The sequence below is a fragment of the Chiloscyllium plagiosum genome, unplaced genomic scaffold, assembly GCF_037043375.1.
Source record: "Chiloscyllium plagiosum isolate Xiang-an unplaced genomic scaffold, Cpla_swu_hap1 HiC_scaffold_28, whole genome shotgun sequence".
Taxonomy (NCBI): domain Eukaryota; kingdom Metazoa; phylum Chordata; class Chondrichthyes; order Orectolobiformes; family Hemiscylliidae; genus Chiloscyllium; species Chiloscyllium plagiosum.
In genome coordinates this window covers 53,731,473-53,751,497 of record NW_028270166.1, presented here as the reverse complement: position 1 = coordinate 53,751,497, position 20,025 = coordinate 53,731,473, and the positions used below count along the sequence as shown (strand labels likewise).

The 20,025-nt window shown below is 45.0% G+C and overlaps 1 protein-coding gene and 1 pseudogene across 1 annotated transcript; both read left to right on the top strand.

Moving 5' to 3' along the window:
- LOC148142764 (uncharacterized) overlaps positions 1-11,762 on the top strand; it is a 123,279-nt pseudogene extending 111,517 nt beyond the window's left edge.
- A 1,902-nt stretch (positions 11,763-13,664) lies between these two features.
- Positions 13,665-19,452, top strand: LOC148142763 (neuropeptides capa receptor-like). Its single transcript, XM_087976213.1, has 2 exons — positions 13,665-13,791; positions 18,545-19,452. Exons 1-2 carry the CDS (start codon positions 13,665-13,667, stop codon positions 19,450-19,452), a joined length of 1,035 nt encoding a protein of 344 aa, XP_087832339.1.
- Positions 19,453-20,025: the final 573 nt, after the last annotated feature.

Here is a 20,025-nt window from a genome sequence, read left to right as displayed (position 1 = left end):
CTTTCTCTCGTCCTCCCATTTTTGTTTCCTTTTGCTCATATTGCAGATGCATCATCGATCAGCCAAAACTGCTGTGTCGCCAAAGAAACTGTCTGAAGACCACAACCATGCAACATGAAAAATTCACAAGCTGTGATGCTCTCACCACAGAAAAGGTCATCCACTCATGTAGCGGCATATCAAGACAACCAGAGGGTGGCATGTGTCACATTAAACACGAGGTCGGGGGATTGTGGGGAGCAAAAGAGACTCAGCCTTTGATACATCACTTTTTAATCCACTTATTCAAACTTCCCTTCAGTCCCATTGCACCCAGAGACAGATCCACAGGCACAAACACATAGAGACACACATTTGGAGATATACACCAATATGACAATTGTATCACTTTACACACAAGAGGGACAGACAGAAGGGGGAGAGACGGGTAAACACCATTTCAATGGATTCACCCCCAGAACAACAGAGATCCTGCTGCACAGTGACACAGACTTAGAGACACACTGAGATAGAGAGACGCACACTAATACACACACTCATCTGCAGCAGCTGATATGCACACAGAGCAGAAATAGATCAGCATAGACAGTTCAGTACAGATACACACACACAGATACACAGATATACACACACACACACACAGATACATACTAATACACACATCCATGTACACTACCTCAAACATTCATAGCTACTAATATACAGAGGTAGTTCGACTGAGATAAACACACAGTTACAGAGAGAGAATCACACACAGACACAGAGACACACACAGGCACATTTATACACACAAACATACAGACGGACATAGATTCATACACAGACAAAGACAGAAACCGACACAGACTGAGGTGCAGACGTGCAAACAGACCTTTACACTGACAAAGACAAACGCACACACCCACCCAAATACACAGACACATATTGTTATGGACCAGGCCAGGCTACCTCAAAATATATTGAGAAGGTAGCTTAAGCCTTAACTTTTTCTTATTTTAAAGGCAGATGGGAAATCAATATTCCAGGTGTGATGCAGCTGGTCAGATCACTCACCTTTCAGCAAAACAGAATTTATGAAAACACTGCAGTTTATCAAAAGAAAATCAAATTTAGAATAACGTCGTTATTGGAAAACTTAACTATTCAGATACAGCAAATTAACTAAGGGACTGTTCCAATCCAGACATCCCAGAACATACACTTTGGCAAAACAGGTAAACTGAAACAGATTCTTGTCGGCAGGAGGGAACAACATTCAAAGAAATTCAAGAGAGAAAGTAAGTTAGGATTCATCTGCTGAAGCTTGGAATCTTTTCTGGACTCCAGCATCTTGTGACTGCCACAACTAAACCAAACTGGAAAGAAAAAACCTGTACTGAGAGAACTGGCCAATCCCCTGCCATTGTTAACCTTGGCTCTTTCTAGCACCTTCAACACCTCCGCCTTTACAACGTCTCTTCTCCATGTTGGTGGAATTGAGGAACTGCAAAAGTACAACAATACCATAGTTGGAGTTAGGTACAGGCCTCTAAACAGTCGTCAGGACATGGGGGCACAAGATACAATTGGAGATGCAAAAGATTTGTAGGAAATGCAAAGGTACATTGATCATTGGGAATTTCAATATGAGTTTTCACCATTCCTCCAGACCTCCCCCTCACTGAGGACGAACGATCAGTCCTCAGCAAAGGACTCACCTTCGTCCCCCTTCGTCTCCGCATCAATGATTTTAATACACGCCGTGACATCGAACAATTCTTGCGTCGCCTCTGCCTCTGAGCTTACTTTCATAATCAGGATTCCCGCCCATCTTCCGAGGACCCCTTCGCCCACCTCCAACACACTGCATCCACCTGGACACCCCGTGCTGGCCTATTACCTGCCCTCAACCTCTTCATTTCCAAGTGCCGCCGGGACATTAACCACCTCAACCTGTCGACCCCCCTCCCCCACTCCAACCTCTCATCCTCACAACGCGCAGCCCTCCAATCCCTCTGCTCCAATCCCGACCTCACCATCAAGCCAGCGGATAAAGGGGGCGCAGTGGTAGTCTGATGCACTGACCTCTACATCGCTGAAGCCAAACACCAACTCGAGGACACCTTTTCCTACCGCCCCTTTGACCATGACCCCACCCTCCATCACCAAACCATCATCGCCCAGACCATACAGAACCTCATCACCTCAGGAGATCTCCCAGCCACAGCTTCCAACCTCATAGTCCGGGATCCCCGCACTGCCCGGTTCTACCTCCTTCCCAAGATCCACAAGCCTGACCACCCTGGCCGACCCATTGTCTCAGCATGCTCCTGCCCCACTGAACTCATCTCTACCTACCTCGACACTGTCCTATCCCCCCTAGTCCAGGAACTCCCCACATACATTCGAGACACCACCCACACCCTCCACCTCCTCCAAGACTTCCGTTTCCCCGGCCCCCAACGCCTCATCTTCACCATGGATATCCAATCCCTCTACACCTCCATCCGCCATGACCACGGCCTCCAAGACCTCCGTTTCTTACTCTCCAGACGTTCCCAACAGTACCCCTCCACCGATGCTCTCATTCGTTTGGCCGAACTGGTCCTCACCCTTAACAATTTCTCCTTTGAATCCTCCCACTTCCTCCAGACCAAAGGGGTAGCCATGGGCACACATATGGGCCTCAGCTATGCCTGTCTCTTTGTTGGCTACGTAGAGCAGTTGATCTTCCGTAATTACACTGGCACCACTCCCCACCTCTTCCTCCGCTACATTGATGACTGCATTGGCGCCACCTTGTGCTCCCGCGAGGAGGTTGAGCAATTCATCAACTTCACCAACACATTCCACCCTGACCTTAAATTTACCTGGACCATCTCTGACACCTCCTTCCCTCCATCTCTCCATCTCCATCAGTGATGACCGACTTGACACTGACATTTTCTACAAACCCACCGATTCCCGAAGCTACCTGGATTACACCTCTTCCCACCCTATCTCTTGAAAAAATGCCATCCCATATTCGCAATTCCTCCGCCTCCGCCGTATCTGCTCCCAGGAGGAGCGGTTCCACCACAGAACACACCAGATGGCCTCCTTCTTTAGAGACCGCAATTTCCCTTCCCACGTGGTTAAAGATGCTCTCCAACGCATCTCGTCCACATCCCGCACCTCCGCCCTCAGACCCAACCCCTCCAACCGCAACAAGGACAGAACGTCCCTGGTGCTCACCTTCCACCCTACCAACCTTCGGATAAACCAAATCATCCGCCGACATTTCCACCACCTCCAAACAGACCCCACCACCAGGGATATATTTCCCTCCCCACCCCTCTCCGCCTTCCGCAAAGACCGTTCCCTTCGTGACTACCTGGTCAGGTCCACGCCCCTCTACGGCCCACCCTCCCATCCTGGCACTTTCCCCTGCTACCGCAGGAACTGTAAAACCTGTGCCCACACCTCCTCCCTCACCTCCATCCAAGGCCCTAAAGGAGCCTTCCACATCCATCAAAGTTTTACCTGCAAATCCACTAATATCATTTATTGTATCCATTGCTCCCGATGCGGTCTCCTCTACATTGGGGAGACTGGGCACCTCCTCGCAGAGCGCTTTAGGGAACAGCTCCAAGACACTCGCACCAATCAACCAAACCGCCCCGTGGCCCAACATTTCAACTCCCCCTCCCACTCTGCCGAGGATATGGAGGTCCTGGGCCTCCTCCACCGCCGCTCCCTCACCACCAGACGCATGGAAGAAGAACGCCTCATCTTCCGCCTTGGAACACTTCAACCCCAGGGCATCAATGTGGACTTCAACAGCTTCCTCATTTCCCCTTCCCCCACCTCATCCTAGTTTCTAACTTCCAGCTCAACTCTGTCCCCTTGACTTGTCCGGACTTGTCCGACCTGCCCAGCTCCTTTTCCACCTATCCACTCCACCCTTTTCTCCCTTACTATCACCTTCATCTCCTCCCCCACTGACCTATTGTACTCTATGCGACTCTATCCCCACCCCCACCCTCCTCTAGCTTATCTCTCCACGCTTCAGGCTCTCTGCCTTTATTCCTGATGAAGGGCTTTTGCCCGAAACGTCGATTTTGCCTGTCCTCGGATGCTGCCTGTAACATGACGTGCCAACTCTTTATTCAATACCCCGTTCAATGAAGTAAAGTATGCCGTATGCCTTCTTGACCACTGTATTGACCTGCATTGCCACCTTCAGGAAACAATGGACCTGAACACCCTGATCTCTCTCTACATCAGTTTTCTTCAGGACTTTTCCATTTAGTGTATAGTTTGCTCTTGAATTGTATCTTTCAAAATGCATCACATCACATTTATCAGAATCGAATTCCATCTGCCATTTCTCCACCCAACTCTCCAATCTATCTATATTCTGCTGTAATCTCTGACAGTCCCCTTCTGTATTTGCGACTCCACCAATCTTAGTGTCACCTGCAAACTTGTTAATCACACCACCGATACCTTCCTCCAGATCATTTCTGTATAACACAATGGTCCCAGCACGGATCCCTGTGAAACACCACCGGTCACAATTCTCCATTTTGTGAAACTCCCTTCCACTCCTACTTTCTGTCTCCTGTTGCCCAGCCAGTTCTCCGTCCATCGACCTGGGAACCCATGTGACTTCAACTTCTCCATCAGCCTACCATGGGGAACATTATCAAATGCCTTAAAAAGGGATGGATTCAGGTACTGGAGAAGGCTGCAGAGACAGGAATGGTTTTCGCCATTGAATGAAATTAGTAATACTGCAGACACTGGATGAGGTGAGTAACAGTTGTTCAGACTGAAGGAGATTCCAGATAGAGACAGCTGTAGGGGCTGAAGTTCGACTCAGCAATCAAGAGGGTATCACTGTTCCATGGATGGTTTTCATGGCTTTTGGAGGTTATAGTGTTAAGAAGGTTAATCGTGACAGGAGGAGGTAGAGTTAAGGAGGATTGTAGTGACGGGAGAAGTTCACAAAGGCAGTAGAGATTGCAGAGACCAGATGAGATTGCAGACATGGGGAGGAATTGGTGGCTTCAGAACACTATAAAAAGGGAGGATTGAAGGATTGAAGCAGGTTTCGCATGCTGGAAAGGCTATAGGGACAGGAGGAGTATATACAGACAGGGAGGTCAGTAGGGATGATAAAGGGTCACAGAGGTCATAAGGCATTGTCTGACAGAAGGCAGGACTGTTATAGAGACTGGAGAAAGTAATAGTGATGACATGTGCTGTAAGGGGCTAGAATAAGGTGCACAGATGGGGAGGTTGGTAGAGGCTTGAGAATGGGTTAGACAGGTTAGACTATAGGTCCGGGACAAAATGACAGAAATAGGTATTATTGTAATGACTGGAGGAGGAGATGGCAGAGATTGGAAATGTTATGGAGATTGGAGTAATTTACAGAGATAGGAAGAGTAATCAGCATTGGAGTAGGTTTCAATTGTACTGAGGGATTGTTGGGAGAAGAGGGAGCTCACAGAGATAGGAAGGTTTTTTTATGCATTTGTGGGACTTGGGCAGAATTGACTGGCCAGCATTGATAGCACATCCCGACTTGCCCTTGAGAAAGTGGGGGTGAGATGCCATCTTGAATTGCTGCAGTCCCCTTGCTGTGGCTTGACCCACAATTCCGGCAGGGAGGGAATTCCGGACTTTTGACCCAACTCTGCAAGTACAATGCACCCCACAAACCTGTGTGTGTGTGTGTGTGTGTGTGTGTGTGTGTGTGTGTGTGTGTGTGTGTGTGTGTGTGTGTGTGTGTGTGTGTGTGTGTGTGTGTGTGTGTGTGTGTGTGTGTGTGTGTGTGTGTGTGTGTGTGTGGAGAAATGGTTATGAGTGTCCGTGAGAGAGTGTGTGCATGTGTATAAGTCTGCATGTAAAGGAGTATAAGTCTGTGAGAGGATGCGTGAGTGTGTGAGTGTATGTGTGAGCATATGAGAGAGAGCTTGTGTATGACAGAAGGTCTGTGTGAGTATATGGGCTGTAGGTGTGTGCGTGTGTCTGTGTGTCGTCACTTGTCGTATGAGATGAACCAAAGGTGCTAATTGAGACCATCCTCATGTGTACCGAACTTGGCTATCAGCCTCTGCTTGGTCACTTTGCGTTTTTGACTGTCCCAACGTCCGCCTTGAAGGACTGTCACCCGAAGGTCCGAGGTCGAATGTCCCAGCCTGCTGAAGTGTTCTCTGACTGGGAGGGAGCTCTCCTGTCTGTTGATTGTCGTGCGGTGTCCATTCATCCATTGCCATCGTCCCTGCTTGGTCTCACCAATGTACCATGCCTCAGGGCATCCTTGACTGCAGAGTATGAGATAGAAAACATTAGCTGAGTCTCCTGAGTACCTGCCGCATACACGGTGGGAGGTGTCCTCACACATAATGGTGTGAGGACACACACAAGACTCTGACACGTCTTGCAGCATCGACCATGACAACGTTGTGTGGGGTTGTCCTGAAAGCCAGGCAGTTTGCTGCTAAAAATTATCTGTTTGAGGTTTGGTGGTTGTTTAAATGTGAAAAGTGGATGTGTAGAGAAGGTCTTGACGTGGTAATGTATTGCAGGCTGTGAAGAACATGGTGTAGTTTTCTGGCTCCTGGGAAGTACTGGACAATGAAGGGGACCCTGTCGGGTGCAGCTCATATCTGCCTCCTGAGGAGGTCATTACTGTTTCTCGCTGTGGCATATCACAACTGGCAGTTGATGAGTTGAGCATCATAGCCCATTCTTATGAGGGCATCCTTGAGTCCTTCCAGGTGCCCATCACGCATCCTTGAGTACTTCCAGGTGTCTCGTACCTTCTCATCTAAACAGATCCTGGCATGTATTAGTTTTGGAGCCACAAGGTCATGCTGTTAAGCACCTATAGTATTGTGTACAGTTCTGATCACTGCATTTTAACAAGGATGTGGAAGCTCTGGAAAGGGTTCAAAGGAAATTTACTAAGATGTTGCCTGGTATGGAAAGGCTGAGGGAACTGAGGCTGTTTTCATTGGAGAGAAGAAAGTTGAGAGATTTTTAAGATTAGATTCCCTACAGTGAGGAAACAGGCCCTTCAGGCCAACCAGTCCATACTGACCCTCCGAAGAGTAACCCACCCAGACCCATTTCCCTGTGACTAATGCACCTAACAATACGGGCAATTTAGCATGGCCAATTCACCTGGCCTGCACATCTTTGGACTGTGGGAGGAAACCGGAGCAAACCCATACAGACATGGGGAGAATGTACAAACTCAGTTGCCCGAGGCTGGAATCAAACCTGGGACCCTGGTGCTGTGAGGCAGCAGTGCTAACCACTGAGCCACCATGCCGCTCTAAACCGTGACTTAATGGAGACCTCTAAGATAATCAGAGGGTCAGATTGGGTGGACAGTGAGAGTCTTTTTCCTCAGATGGTGAAGGCTAACACAAGGGGACATAGCTTTAAATTGAGGGGTGATAGTTTTAGGACAGATATCAGGGGTAGATTCTTTACTCAGAGAATAGTAGGGGCATAGAACATCCTGCCTGCTACAGTGGTAGACTCGTCAACGTTAAGGGCACTTAAGTGGGCATTGGACATGCATATGGATAATAATGGAATGGTATAGGTTAGATGGGCATCAGATTACTTTCACAGGTCGGCGCAACATCGAGGACCAAAGGGCCAGTATTCGCTGTTATTTTCTATGTTCTACCTGTAATTCTATTGAAAGGCCACATTCCCTCGATTAGATTCGAGCTTGTATCTCTGTGCTGTTCCTGTCCTCTGAATATTTGATAGGGACAGCAGAGATAAAGCTTTAATTTCTATCTAACTCCGTGTTGAAACTGTCCTGAGATTGTTTGATCAGGACAGTGTTATGGGAGATATTATTCCACATCTAACATTGTATCAGACTCTCCTGAGTGGTTGATGTGAGCAGGGTGCAGGTGAGTCCTCTGACTGCTTGATGGGTGACAGTGCAGATAGAGACTTAAACTGTACCCAACCCTTATTGTGGAGAAAATGAAGACTACAGATGCTGGAGATCAGAGTCGAGAGTGTGGTGTTGGAAAAGCACAGCAGCTCAGGCAGCATCTGAGGAGCAGGAGAATCGACGTTTTGGGCATAATGCCTTCATCAGGAACCAGGAGAATCAATGTTTTGTGCATAAGAATTTCGGGCGTTATGACCGAAACATTGACTCTCCTGCTTCTCAGATGCTGCTTGACCTGCTGTGCTTTTCCAGCACCACACTCTTGACCCCAACCTTATGGTATCTGTCCTGGGCATATTTGATGGTGATAATGTGTAGGAAGCTTTACTTTATATCGACCCTATGCTGGATCTGTCATGGGAGGGTTTGATGGGGGACAGTGTTGACAATTTAAAAGTGGGAAAGCAATTTTACTTTCAGGTTAAAAAAGAAGAGGTTGAACACAGCCTGCTTATTTGAAAAGAGTGAGGGTTGGGTTTGCTCCATTCTCTGTCTAAATCCATGTTTCACCTGTTCAGAAGTGTTTTATGGGTCTGTGCAGAATGACCTTTACTCTGTATCTAATCCCACGCTGTACTGTCCTTCAGTGTTTGATGTAGGAGTGCAGAATTTATACCGAACACTCAACTATAGCTTTCCAGAGATTGTTTGATGAGGACAGTTCTGGGCTTGATTTAATAAAAATCTACCATGCTGAATATGGCCTGGGTAAATGATAAGGACTAGTGTCGGAGAATGTTTACTTCATGTCTAACACGTACTGTTCCTGTCCTGGGAGAATTTGATGGAAACAGCATGGGCAGAGGTATATTCATTATTGAACCGCACACTGAACATGGTCTGTATGTTTGACAAAGGCTAGTGTAGGATAATCTTTACTCTATTCATAACCTTGTGTGGTGTCTATCCTGGAGTGTTTGATGGGAACAGCCCAGAGTGATCTTTCAGTATCTGTGGAGAGAAAGCGGAGTTGACAAAGGATTCTGTCAAAGCGTCACCGAAATCGAAACATTAACTCTGTTTTCCCTCCTCAGATGCTGCCAGACCTGCTGAGATTTTCCAGCAATTCCCAATTTTTAGCACGTGCAGTTCTCTCCTTTTTTAAAATCAAAGTGACCTTTATTTGGTAAATAATACTGTGCTGTACCTATCCTGGGACAATGCAGCAAACCTTTATTCTGTATTGAACAAAAAGCTGCAGCTGTCATAAAAGTGTTTGATGAAGACATCGCAGAGGGAGATAACCTTCTGCTTAAAAGAGTGGCAGGAGCTCTATACTGTATCTAACACTATCATGGATTGATGGGAGGAAGCAGAGGGTAATAGTGGAACAATGCCTGGAGGGCTAGGAGGCCTGTGACTCGTGGACAGCCTGAAGGGTCGGTGCTGGACCCATTGCTCTTTGTTATCTGTATCAATGATTTGAATGAGAATGTACGAGACATGGTTCGTAAGTTTTCAGATGACACTAAAATAGATGGCATTCTGGACAGTGGGAAAGGTTATCAGAAATTGCAGCAGGACCTTGATCAGCTGGGGAAGTGGGCTGAGAAATGGCAAATACAGTTTAATACAGATAAGTGTGAAGTCTTGCATTTTGGAAAGTCAAATCAAGTTCGGAGTTTCATGGTGAATGGTAGCACCTTAAGGATTGCAGTGGAATAGACAGACTTTGGAGATGAGTGTTCAGTTCTCTGAAAGTGGAGTCACAGTGGACAGGGCAGTGAAGAAGGCATTTGGCTCACTGGCCTTCATCAGTCAGGGCACTGAGTACAGAAGTTAGGAAGTTATGTTGCAGTTGTACAGGATTTTGGTGAGGTCGCACTTGGAGTATTGTATTCAGTTTTGGTCACCTTCCTACAGGAAGATATGATTTAACAAGAAAGAGTGTAGAAGAAGTTACAAGGATATAGCCAGGACTCATCAGTCTGAGTTATAGGGAGAGGGGTAGGACAAGCTAGGATAGTTTCCTTTACAGCACAGGAGACGGAGCGGGGAATTTATAGAAGCATATAAGTGAATGAGAGGCATGGATAGAGTGAATACACTCAGTGTTTTTCCAGGGGTGGGGATTCAATGACACAAGGACACCAGTTTCAGACGAGAGGGGAAAGAATAAAAGGGGACCTGAGGGGCAACAATTTTGCACAAAGGGTGGTACGAATATGGAATAAGCTGCTGGCGGTGATTGTTGAGGCAGGTACATTAACATCATTAAAAAGGCATTTGGACAAATATATGGATTGGAAAGGTTAAGAAGGATATGGGTTAAGCGCAGGGAAATGGTGTTAGCAGAGATTGACATTTTGATCGGCATGGACCAGTTTGGGCAAAGAGCCTGTAGGACTCTCTGACTCCATGACTGTATGTCCCTGTCGTGGGGATATTTCCGATGGACCCAATAAGGAGAGACTTTTATTTTAATTTTACTTTCGGTTCAAAGCAGTAGAGGGAACCCCACATTGAGTCGAAGCCATTGTTGTCTTTGTCGTTGGACTGTTTAATGACAATGATGAGGCAGCTGTACTTTCATTTTAAAAGAGTAGAGTCAGATTTAATTTCTATCTACCCTGTGCCAAACCTATTCCAAGGTGTCTGATGGAGACAGTATGTGGAGAAAGTGAGGACTGCAGATACTGGAGATCAGAGTCGAGAGTGTGCTGCTGGAAAAACACAGCAGGTCAGGCAGCATCCAAGGGACAGGAGAATCAATGTTTTGGGCATAAGCCCTTCAACAGGAATCAGGAGACAGTATGTGGTGTGATTTAATGAATATCTAATTCCATGTTGAACACAGCCTGGGGATTTGAAAGGGCCTAGTGTAGAGAGAGATGTACATTGTAATTAAACATGTGCATACCTGTTCTGGAATGTTTGATGAGGGAGGTTTATTTTCGAAGTGGAGGCACAGGAAAGGTGTTGACGAGGTGCTCATCCTCGTCGATAATGTGTTGCTGGCTGCAAAGAACGTGTTGTAGTCATTTGGCTCCCGGGAAGGACTGGACAATGAAGTGTACACTGTCTGTCGCAGCCTGTGGCTGTCTCCTGAGGAGGTCACTACGCTTTCTCACTATGGCACAACAGAACTGGCAGTCGATGAGTTGAGCATTGTACCCTGTTCTTGTGAGGGCATCCTTGAGCACTGTCAAGCGTCCATCATGCCTCCTCCTCCTCTGAGTTGACTGAGTGTGACATCAAGGACCTTGAGGAAGACTGTGATCAATGGGAATTGGAGAAAATTCTGCACTGGCAATGCCCTCAACTGTAAATGGGAAATCCAATCTCTGTCAGTTGTCTTCCAAGTCACTTAACACCCTGACTAGGGACTAATTTACTGCTCCTTCACTATCGTTTATGAAAAATCTTGGAATCCCCTTCCAAACAGCTCTGTGTGTACGACTGCACCACTTGGATAGAAGAGGTTCTAGACGGCAGCTCCCTGTTACCTTCTCCAGAGCTGTTGGGAATAACAAATAAACTCTGTCTTTACTAGTAGAAAGTGAGGACTGCAGATGCTGGCGATCAGATCTTAAAAATGTGTTGCTGGAAAAGCGCAGCAGGTCAGGCAGCATCAAAGGAGAAGGAGAATCGACGTTTTGGGCATAAGCCCTTCTTCTTTGATGCTGCCTGACCTGCTGTGATTTTCTGGCAACACATGTTTAAGCTCTGCGCTTGCTAGTGCCTTCCAATACCCATGAACCGATGAGTTAAAATCGGTTTTATGTTTTCGCAGTTTGTTCTGAAGTCTCAGAAAGGGAAGACCTTGCTGTATGAGTGCGACACCAGTAACATCAGGAGCACCACATGACATTGAGGTAACAATTCCCTTTGTTTTCAAACAGTCAGAGGATTGATCGTGTGATGTCAATGCCATTGAGATCAACATTTACATCGCAAGTTATAAAAATGCAACACATCATTGATATCGGGACATTTAATATGGAAACTTAGTAATTTCTCATTTACTGTCCGTCACCAAATACTTGTGAGTCCTTTGACACGGCAGCTTTGCTGTTCCTGTTCACATCAGACAATTTGTCACAGTTCAGAAAGAAGAAACAAAAATTAAACTGCTGGAGAGAAACTCAGCAGGTGAAAAGACAGAAACAGAATTAACATTTTGAGGCCAATAAAACTTACTCACAACAGCTTTATGTCAGAGTCAATATGTTTACTCTGTTTCTCTATTCAGATGTAACCTCATCTGCTGCATGTCTCTACCGTTTTCTGTTTGTATTTCAGGTTTCAGTTGCTTTTTAGGACGGGTCTCGAGGTTGAACTTGGTTATATTTGCCCAATATAGTCCACTACTTGAGCTGTTGAGCCAGTGACACTTGTGTTACACTGGAGTCTGTTTTTCCTTCATGTTCCAAAAAATCTCTTTTTGCTCATATCCATCCAAATATGCAAATCTGAGGAAATCGGTTTTATTTGAAAAGGCATTTTGCGGAAACTGCATTTCACGAAACAACAGGAATAGATTATTGATGATGCCACACTCTGTGGCCTTCATTGAACAAGTTTGTCTCCTCAGACTCCAAAAGATTTTAATACATATCAGAGACTAATTACAGCAAAGCCCACCATCTCTGCACTGACCCAGACTGAGTTATATATCTCCTGTTATTATCATGTAATCTCCCTGTACCCCTGCACATTTTGTTGTCTCTGCCTGTTTTACTACTGAATATCCTGTGCAGATATGAACAATCTTTTCAACCTGTTACCCTGCGATGAAAGAGTGTGTCTGTAAAATCTATTGCCTGAATCACATTTATAATTCTCCTGTTCTTTTCAGATTATCGATTGAAATTCCATCTCCCAAATGTAATCTGTCTCCTTGCTCTGCATTATATTTCATTCCACCTGTTTGAAAGCGTGATGTTTGAATACTGGTGACTGGACGATATCATTGTACTCCTCTCCAATCTCCACAGCCAAAGCCCCCAATCCCCTGTATCTCCGAGGCAATGTCAAATTCATTCTGTCCCTGATCCCTTAATAAGCAATGATTTAATAAACTGTTGTACATATCACATTTTGGTCTAAAGTCAAAGAATGTAAATATTGCTGATTTAAACCAAATAAACTGCAATAAGATATTTGCTATTTAAAAAAAAATGCTGAAGAGCACTTTGTGGTGAAGTTACAAAGTTGCCTTATTAGATCAGTGAAAGGAACATTCAGGCAAATCCATACTTCCTGCAAATGGTCAGAGTAATTTTGGTGACAATCTGGTGGTTGGCGGTTGATTGAGTGATCAGCACAGTAACAACCTCTTGACTGCTTTTTTTGAGGAGGGCTGTTGGATGCAGCATTGTGCAGGGAAAACACAACAGGATCATCCAGCCTGCGAAAAAGAAACATCCATCATTCTCCCTCCCCACTGACTTCACTAGAACAATTGGCAATGGGAGATAAGAACAATAGCCAGTGATATCAAATCCAGTCCCGTTATCAATGTGTACTGAAAGTGCTGTATTGAAAAGGGGTTAACTAGAAATGTTTATTCAGTGACTGTGATTAACGTTGATCTCCATGGAATCTAATTGTGTAACTGGAGGCTTTCTCTCTCCTATTAGTAAGGGCTTCTTTCAATGCATCATCCCCTTGTTTCAGCAACTGCATCACATCCACCACTAACGGCAGCTGCAGAGACAGGGAAAGGAGAGATCAGAATCTGAGAACAATGGACTGGAATGTTACAACAATGGACAGGAGTTTATCCTTGGGGCTTAACTTCCTTTCCTGGTCTTTATTATCTTATCGGATAAAAGGTGTACTGCTGATTATTCAGGCAGGTTACTATCCCATCCTCGCTATTGTAGGTGTTCCTGGTAAGTCTCTTTATGTCTATCTCCATTCATTTGTTTCCCTAAATCATGTTGAACTCCATTGCTATTTCTGTTGTCTGTATTTGACAAGGACAGAAACTATTAACTTCAGTTTCAATTAAACACTCCATTCATTATCCACAAATTTCAGACCCCTCCCTCACAAGCATCTGATAACGAGACTGCTCACAATGTCAAGGCCCCTTTTTATCCTGAACCGATTTGTGTCTTGATATTGTGTCCATCATCAAACCTGAACATTGCCAGCTCCATAATATCACCAGATTCCACCTACATTTCAGTACTGTTGCTGAATAAACAATTATCTAAGCCTTGACAAAATTCAAACTTTACTGTTCCAACTTTCTCCTGGTCACACTTTCAGTTGTGAATATTTCAATTGCAAACTTGTTCTTGGCTCGAAAGTAATTCCATGACAGAAACACCATGTCAGAGTATTAATGTCACTGGAAGGATAATTCAGAGACACAAGCTAATGTGCAAAAGACACTGTTTCATATCCTATCACAACTGAAAACAGACCGTAAGTTCAAATGACAAGAATTGGAGAAAAAGTGAGTTTCACTAATAACAACCATAAGACCCCCACGATTTTGTCTGAAATCCGAGCTGTTTCACTGATGTTGTTTGGGAAAGAAATCTAACATTCTTATCTGGTTTGGGTTAAGTGTGACTTCGGATCCAAAACATGTCATTAAACTTGTAATCTGAGGCCAAATAGTAGAAGATAGACTGGGACCTTTTTCACAGGAGTGCAGGAGGTGGAGAGGCAACCTGATAGGAGTTTATAAAATGATGAGAGGTACAGATCGTTGTCTTTTCTCTATGATGGGGGATTTCAAGACTGAGGGCACCTTTTTCTGGTGAGAGGAGAGAGATGTTAAAGACATGAGAGGCAAAGCTTTTACACAGGAGGTGGTTCACATGTGGAATGAATTTCCTGAGGAAGTGGTGGATGTGGGTACAATTACAACATTCCAAAGAGATTTGGATAAGTACATGAGTAGGGAAGATTTGGAGGGTTTTGAACAAGGAGCAGGGAGGTAGGAAAAGTTTAGTTTGGGATTATGTTCAGCATGGACTGGTTGGACTGAAGGGTCTGCTTCTGTGCTGCTATGTAATGTGCTTGGCTCTATTCTGCTTTGTGGAATGGCCTCTCAGGTCAAGGTCAATCAGTGTTGGTCATCAAACGCTGTCCTTACCAGTGATCAGGACATTCCCATGGAATCAAAAACATTAAGGGTTAAATCAAACAAAGGAATATGCTGCCGTTTTGAAACAAAAAAAAGTGTTGGGGAAAATGAAGATGTTTGCCCGCCTGTGTCGAAAGAAAGACAGAGTTCACATTTCGAGTCCACTGACCACACATGAGAACTGAAAGCAGCTGGGAAATATTGTGATTATTTTAGTGACAGAATTGTTTGTTGTGAAGAGGAGAAGGAGTCAGTTGAACAGAAGGAGAAAGAGAGAGGGAGAGATAGAGAAACAGAAGCAAACAAAGGGATTGCTGATTGGCTGGGATGGAAATAAAATGCACCATGAATCTCATTTATTTTTTGCCTTTTCCCATACTCTTGAAAATCATTCCAAGTGGCTGTTTAAACTGAGTTATGTCTCCTCTGCCTCTCTTCCCAGAGTGTGCTCATCTCCTTATATTCACTAATGGGACATGGGTATCACTGACTGGGCCAGCGTTTATTTCCCCTGCCAATTGCCCTTGAGAAGATGCTGCTGAGCTGCCTTCTTGACCAACTGCAGATGCCTCGGCCCATTCAGTTTCATTTCTCTGAGACTTTGTAGTGATTGATCCAGCTGAGTGGCTGACTTGGCCATTTCAAAGGACAAGTGTCAACCTTATTGCTGAGTGTCTGGAGTCACATGTAGGCCAGACCAGGTGAAGGTGGTAAATTTCCTTCCCTGAAGGACATTAGGGAGCCAGGTGGGTTTTCCTGACAACAAACGATGGTTTCATAGTTTCATTTGAGTCATAATTCCAGATGTTTGATTGAATTAAAATTCCACCATCTGCCATGGTGGGATCAAATCCGGGGTCTCGGTTGTTACCTGGGTCGCTGGATTAATAGACCACAGGCTGGTCCATTGCCTCCCCGTCTTCTCTAATCACCTCCCCATGCAATAGTGGTGTTGCTGTCATCGTGACTGAGGGACAGAAAATGGTGCGATTATCAACTACTTCTATGGAGAGTGGAACTGCTAATATTTCGGGTCAGTGGGACTGTGCAGAGATGTAACAGTTCATCAGCAACTGACAAGAATCTGAGAACGAAGGCATTTCGACACAGAGTGGGTGTGCCATGTATACATGGATTTGACCTGCTCCTGTCACTGGAACAACAGTGAAGGTTCTGTAAATGGTTTCCTCAGGTTTGTGTATCAGCTGCGGCATTCATTCAGGGAGAGCTGAGGGTCTGTTGAACCCACTCTGTACAAGGTGTGGGCAGGGCATTCACAGTGTAACGGGGTTTTCAACACGGCTAACAAATGGAGCAGAGACTGCACAGAAGAGACGCTCTGTGAACAGTGGGGAGCAGGGCACTACAATCTCCTCTCTGGAATTTCCAGGAATATTTTCCAATGTTGTACCTATTCCAGTTGCAATGTGTGACGCCAGTTTGATTAGACAATGAGGAGTTCACAGAGCTTCAGCAGAACTTGTGGTCTCACACCAGGGAGAGGACTGTGCTGATATGGACCATGAAGTGAACTGGTTTGATTCTGGAACTTTCAATCCAAAAATGTGCAACAGAGGTGAATTGGCCTAAATTGCCCATTGGATTGGTTATTAGTGAGGGGTAAATATACAATAGCTGAATGGTTCTGGGTGGGTTACTCTTTGGAGGGTCGATGTGGACTTGTTGGGCCGAAGGGCCTGTTTCCACAATGTAGGGATTCTAATTCTAAAAGAATAGGTGTCATATCCCTCAGGTGCCATAATGCCATTTCTGAGATATTCAGGCTATCTCTGTCCCATGAGGTGAATATGTTGGTTCTGTCTCCACAGTGAAAGGAACAGAAAATCTTCCAGAAATATTAGGGAACAGAGTGACCAGTGAAGATGAGTGAGTGCAGGAAATTAGAATTATTAAAAAGGAATTACTTGAAAAACACATTACATTGAAGTGTGGGAAGTTGCTGCACCAAATGAGTAATGAATTTCGAGGGCTGCGGAGATGGGGCTGCAGACGGAGCATGCTGGACAGCTCTTTTGGGAGCCGGTATGGACATGATGGGTCAATGGCCTCTTTTCATCCTGTAAATTCCTTGATTCTATGAGGCACTTCCCTGAGTCTTGAGGGAAGTCAAAGTTCTTCAAAGCTCTTCCGATTCTGGGAAAGATCCTGCACAGTCGTGAGTAGGTGCTGTGGCTGCAAATATTTAAAACACGGTGCAGTGGGAAAACAGAAAACAAAATCGTGGATAACTTGATATCAGTTGTGAGGAGAGTATCAGCATGTTTGTAAGGTATGTGATAACTGGATAATTGGAGAATAATGGTTTTACTTCGCAGAGTCAACCCAGATTCACAAAAGGGAAACTATCTTTGATAAATCTGCTGGGGTTTGTGGAGAATGTTGTTTCTGACATTGACAAATGATAACAGTGGAACTGGAATATTTCAATTTTCAGAAGAATTTGAGATGTTTGCACACAGGTAAGTGAAGAAGGTTAGGGCCCAGGAGTAAGAGGGGAATATACTGCAAGGATTGATGTTACAAATTTGAAAGAATGTTTGGTCACTACAAGAAGGAGAGTGCATTTCTGAGCTGAGAGAGTTTCATAGCCCATGTGCCTTTGACTCGTTGACAGGTGCAGAGAGTGTTGAAAATTGAGAAAATGTAACCAAAGGCTTCGAGTTGTGTTTTTGTGTTAATGAAACTGGATTTGAATTTAACCAATTCATTGAAGTTATGCCCAGGATACGAAAAACCAATTGAATTTGAATTTAATTGTTTTGACAACATTTGACCAATCTGAGGTTATGAGTCTTCGTGTTTTAAAAGGAAGGACATTTTAAAAAGTAGTCCACCACCAGCGTCCATTTGTCTTTGAGGAACTGGGAGAGAATCCTTCAGGACAACAATGTTTATTCTCCATATTAGGAGCTGTAAAGCAATGACCTGTCTGCTCTCGAGTAATCACGTGTTTGGGAATTAGATTAGATTACATTACAGTGTGGAAACTGGCCCTTTGGCCCAACAAGTCCACACCGACCCGCCGAAGCACAACCCACCCATACCCCTACATTTACCCCTATATCTAACACTACGGGCAATTTAGCATGGCCAATTCACCTGACCTGCACATCTTTGGACTGTGGGAGGAAACCGGAGCACCCGGAGGAAACCCACGCAGACACAGAGAGAATGTGCAAACTCCACACGGACAGTCACCTGAGGCGGGAACTGAACCCGGGTCTCTGGCGCTGTGAGGCAGCAGTGCTAACCACTGTGCCACCGTGCCGCCCAGTGTTCTGGGAATGTTCTAGAAACCATCTGTTCTTGTGGCTGTGTGTCTGTGTGTTTAGGGAGGGAAGGTTTCTTCTGTATTACATCACCTATCTGTCAGTAATTCGGAATTTACCATGTGTTATTCCAGCTACAACTACATCAATAAATCTCTGAACATTTCATTTTGAAAATCTCACTCTGATCTCAATCAATTGTAAAATGTCCTTCAGGCTGATGTATAAATTGTTGGTTTTCCTTCCTCACAGTTAACGTCATGACGATCTTCGTCCTGCTTTATAAAGATTGTGGATTGTCTCCATGTATCAGGCGTTACCTGGAGGCAATGGCAGTGACGGATCTACTGGTCATTATCCTCGATCTGATATTGAGACACATTCCCATTGTTTATTGGGAGCAGTTTTATTTCCTGTACTCCGTCCCCGTGTGTAATATCCACGCCGTCCTGCTTTATGCAGCCACTGACTGTTCTGTCTGGTTCACCGTCACTTTCACCTTTGATCGGTTTGTGGCCATTTGTTGCCAGAAGTTGAAAAATAAATATTGCAGTGAGAAAACGGCGGCTGTAGTTCTGGGAATAGTGACTGTGCTGAGCTGTTTAAAGAACATTTTCTGGTATTTCATGCTCACGGGTCTTTATCGGTTGGCGAACTCCCCCTGGTTTTGTTACACAATGAACGGTGTTCTATCTTCTCGTGTCTGGGTCACAATTGAGTTCCTCCATCACATTCTAACACCAGCTCTCCCATTTCTTCTGATTCTGCTACTCAATGTTTTCACCATCAGACACATTTTGGTGACCAGCAGAGCCCGCAGGAGACTCCGGACTCACACCAATGAGGACACTCACCATGATAAAGAAATACAAAACCGAAAAAAATCTATTGTTTTATTGTTTGTGATCTCGGCCAATTTCATCGTGTTATGGTCAATGTTAATGCTGTATTCAATATGGAACCGAATGTATATTCTGGCATATGACTCTGTGTATCTACATGCCTATGTGCAGGAATTAGGCTTCATGCTGCAGCTCCTCAGTTGCTGCACTAACACCGCGATTTACGCTGTGACCCAGACTAAATTCAGACAGCAGCTGAAGAATGTGCTGAAATATCCCTTTACCCAAATTCATCAAACAATCAAATTCGCTTATTAATCAATCCATCCAGGATTTTCTCATTTCAGTTCAATGTTTCAGCAATGAGGCAGCACGTTGCTATGGTAACAGACTGAGGGTAGTGCTGGTTTATCCAATCTTATCCCACAGGGTGTTACAGGGACACATTTCAATGTTTCTCATAACTTGGGGGCCCGTGAGAAAAGGCACCATTTCACTGACTGTATCTATAAGTTCAATTTGTAAATAATGAAAATGTTCATTAAGAAGTGCCAAGCAGTGGAACAAACTGCTTTATTGTTTATCTTTGTGTTGAAGAAGCTGAACTGGAGAGAGACAGACCCGACCCCAAGTCCTGGTCCTTAGAGAAGGGGAGGGAACCGGGGCCGAGCTCAGGAGTTGGGGTTCAGTCACTTTGTCCTTTACCTTCACCTCAGGATCACTCTCTCTGACCTGGCCTCAGCAGGATTCATCTCTCTCCCTTGATTCCTCTCCCTCCATTTACAGCTCTCACTCTCACAATGTCTCCCTCTCTCTCCTCTCCACCCATTGTTGTCTCCTTTTGCTCACATCAATGATGCAACATCAGTCGGACAAAACTGCTCTGTGTCG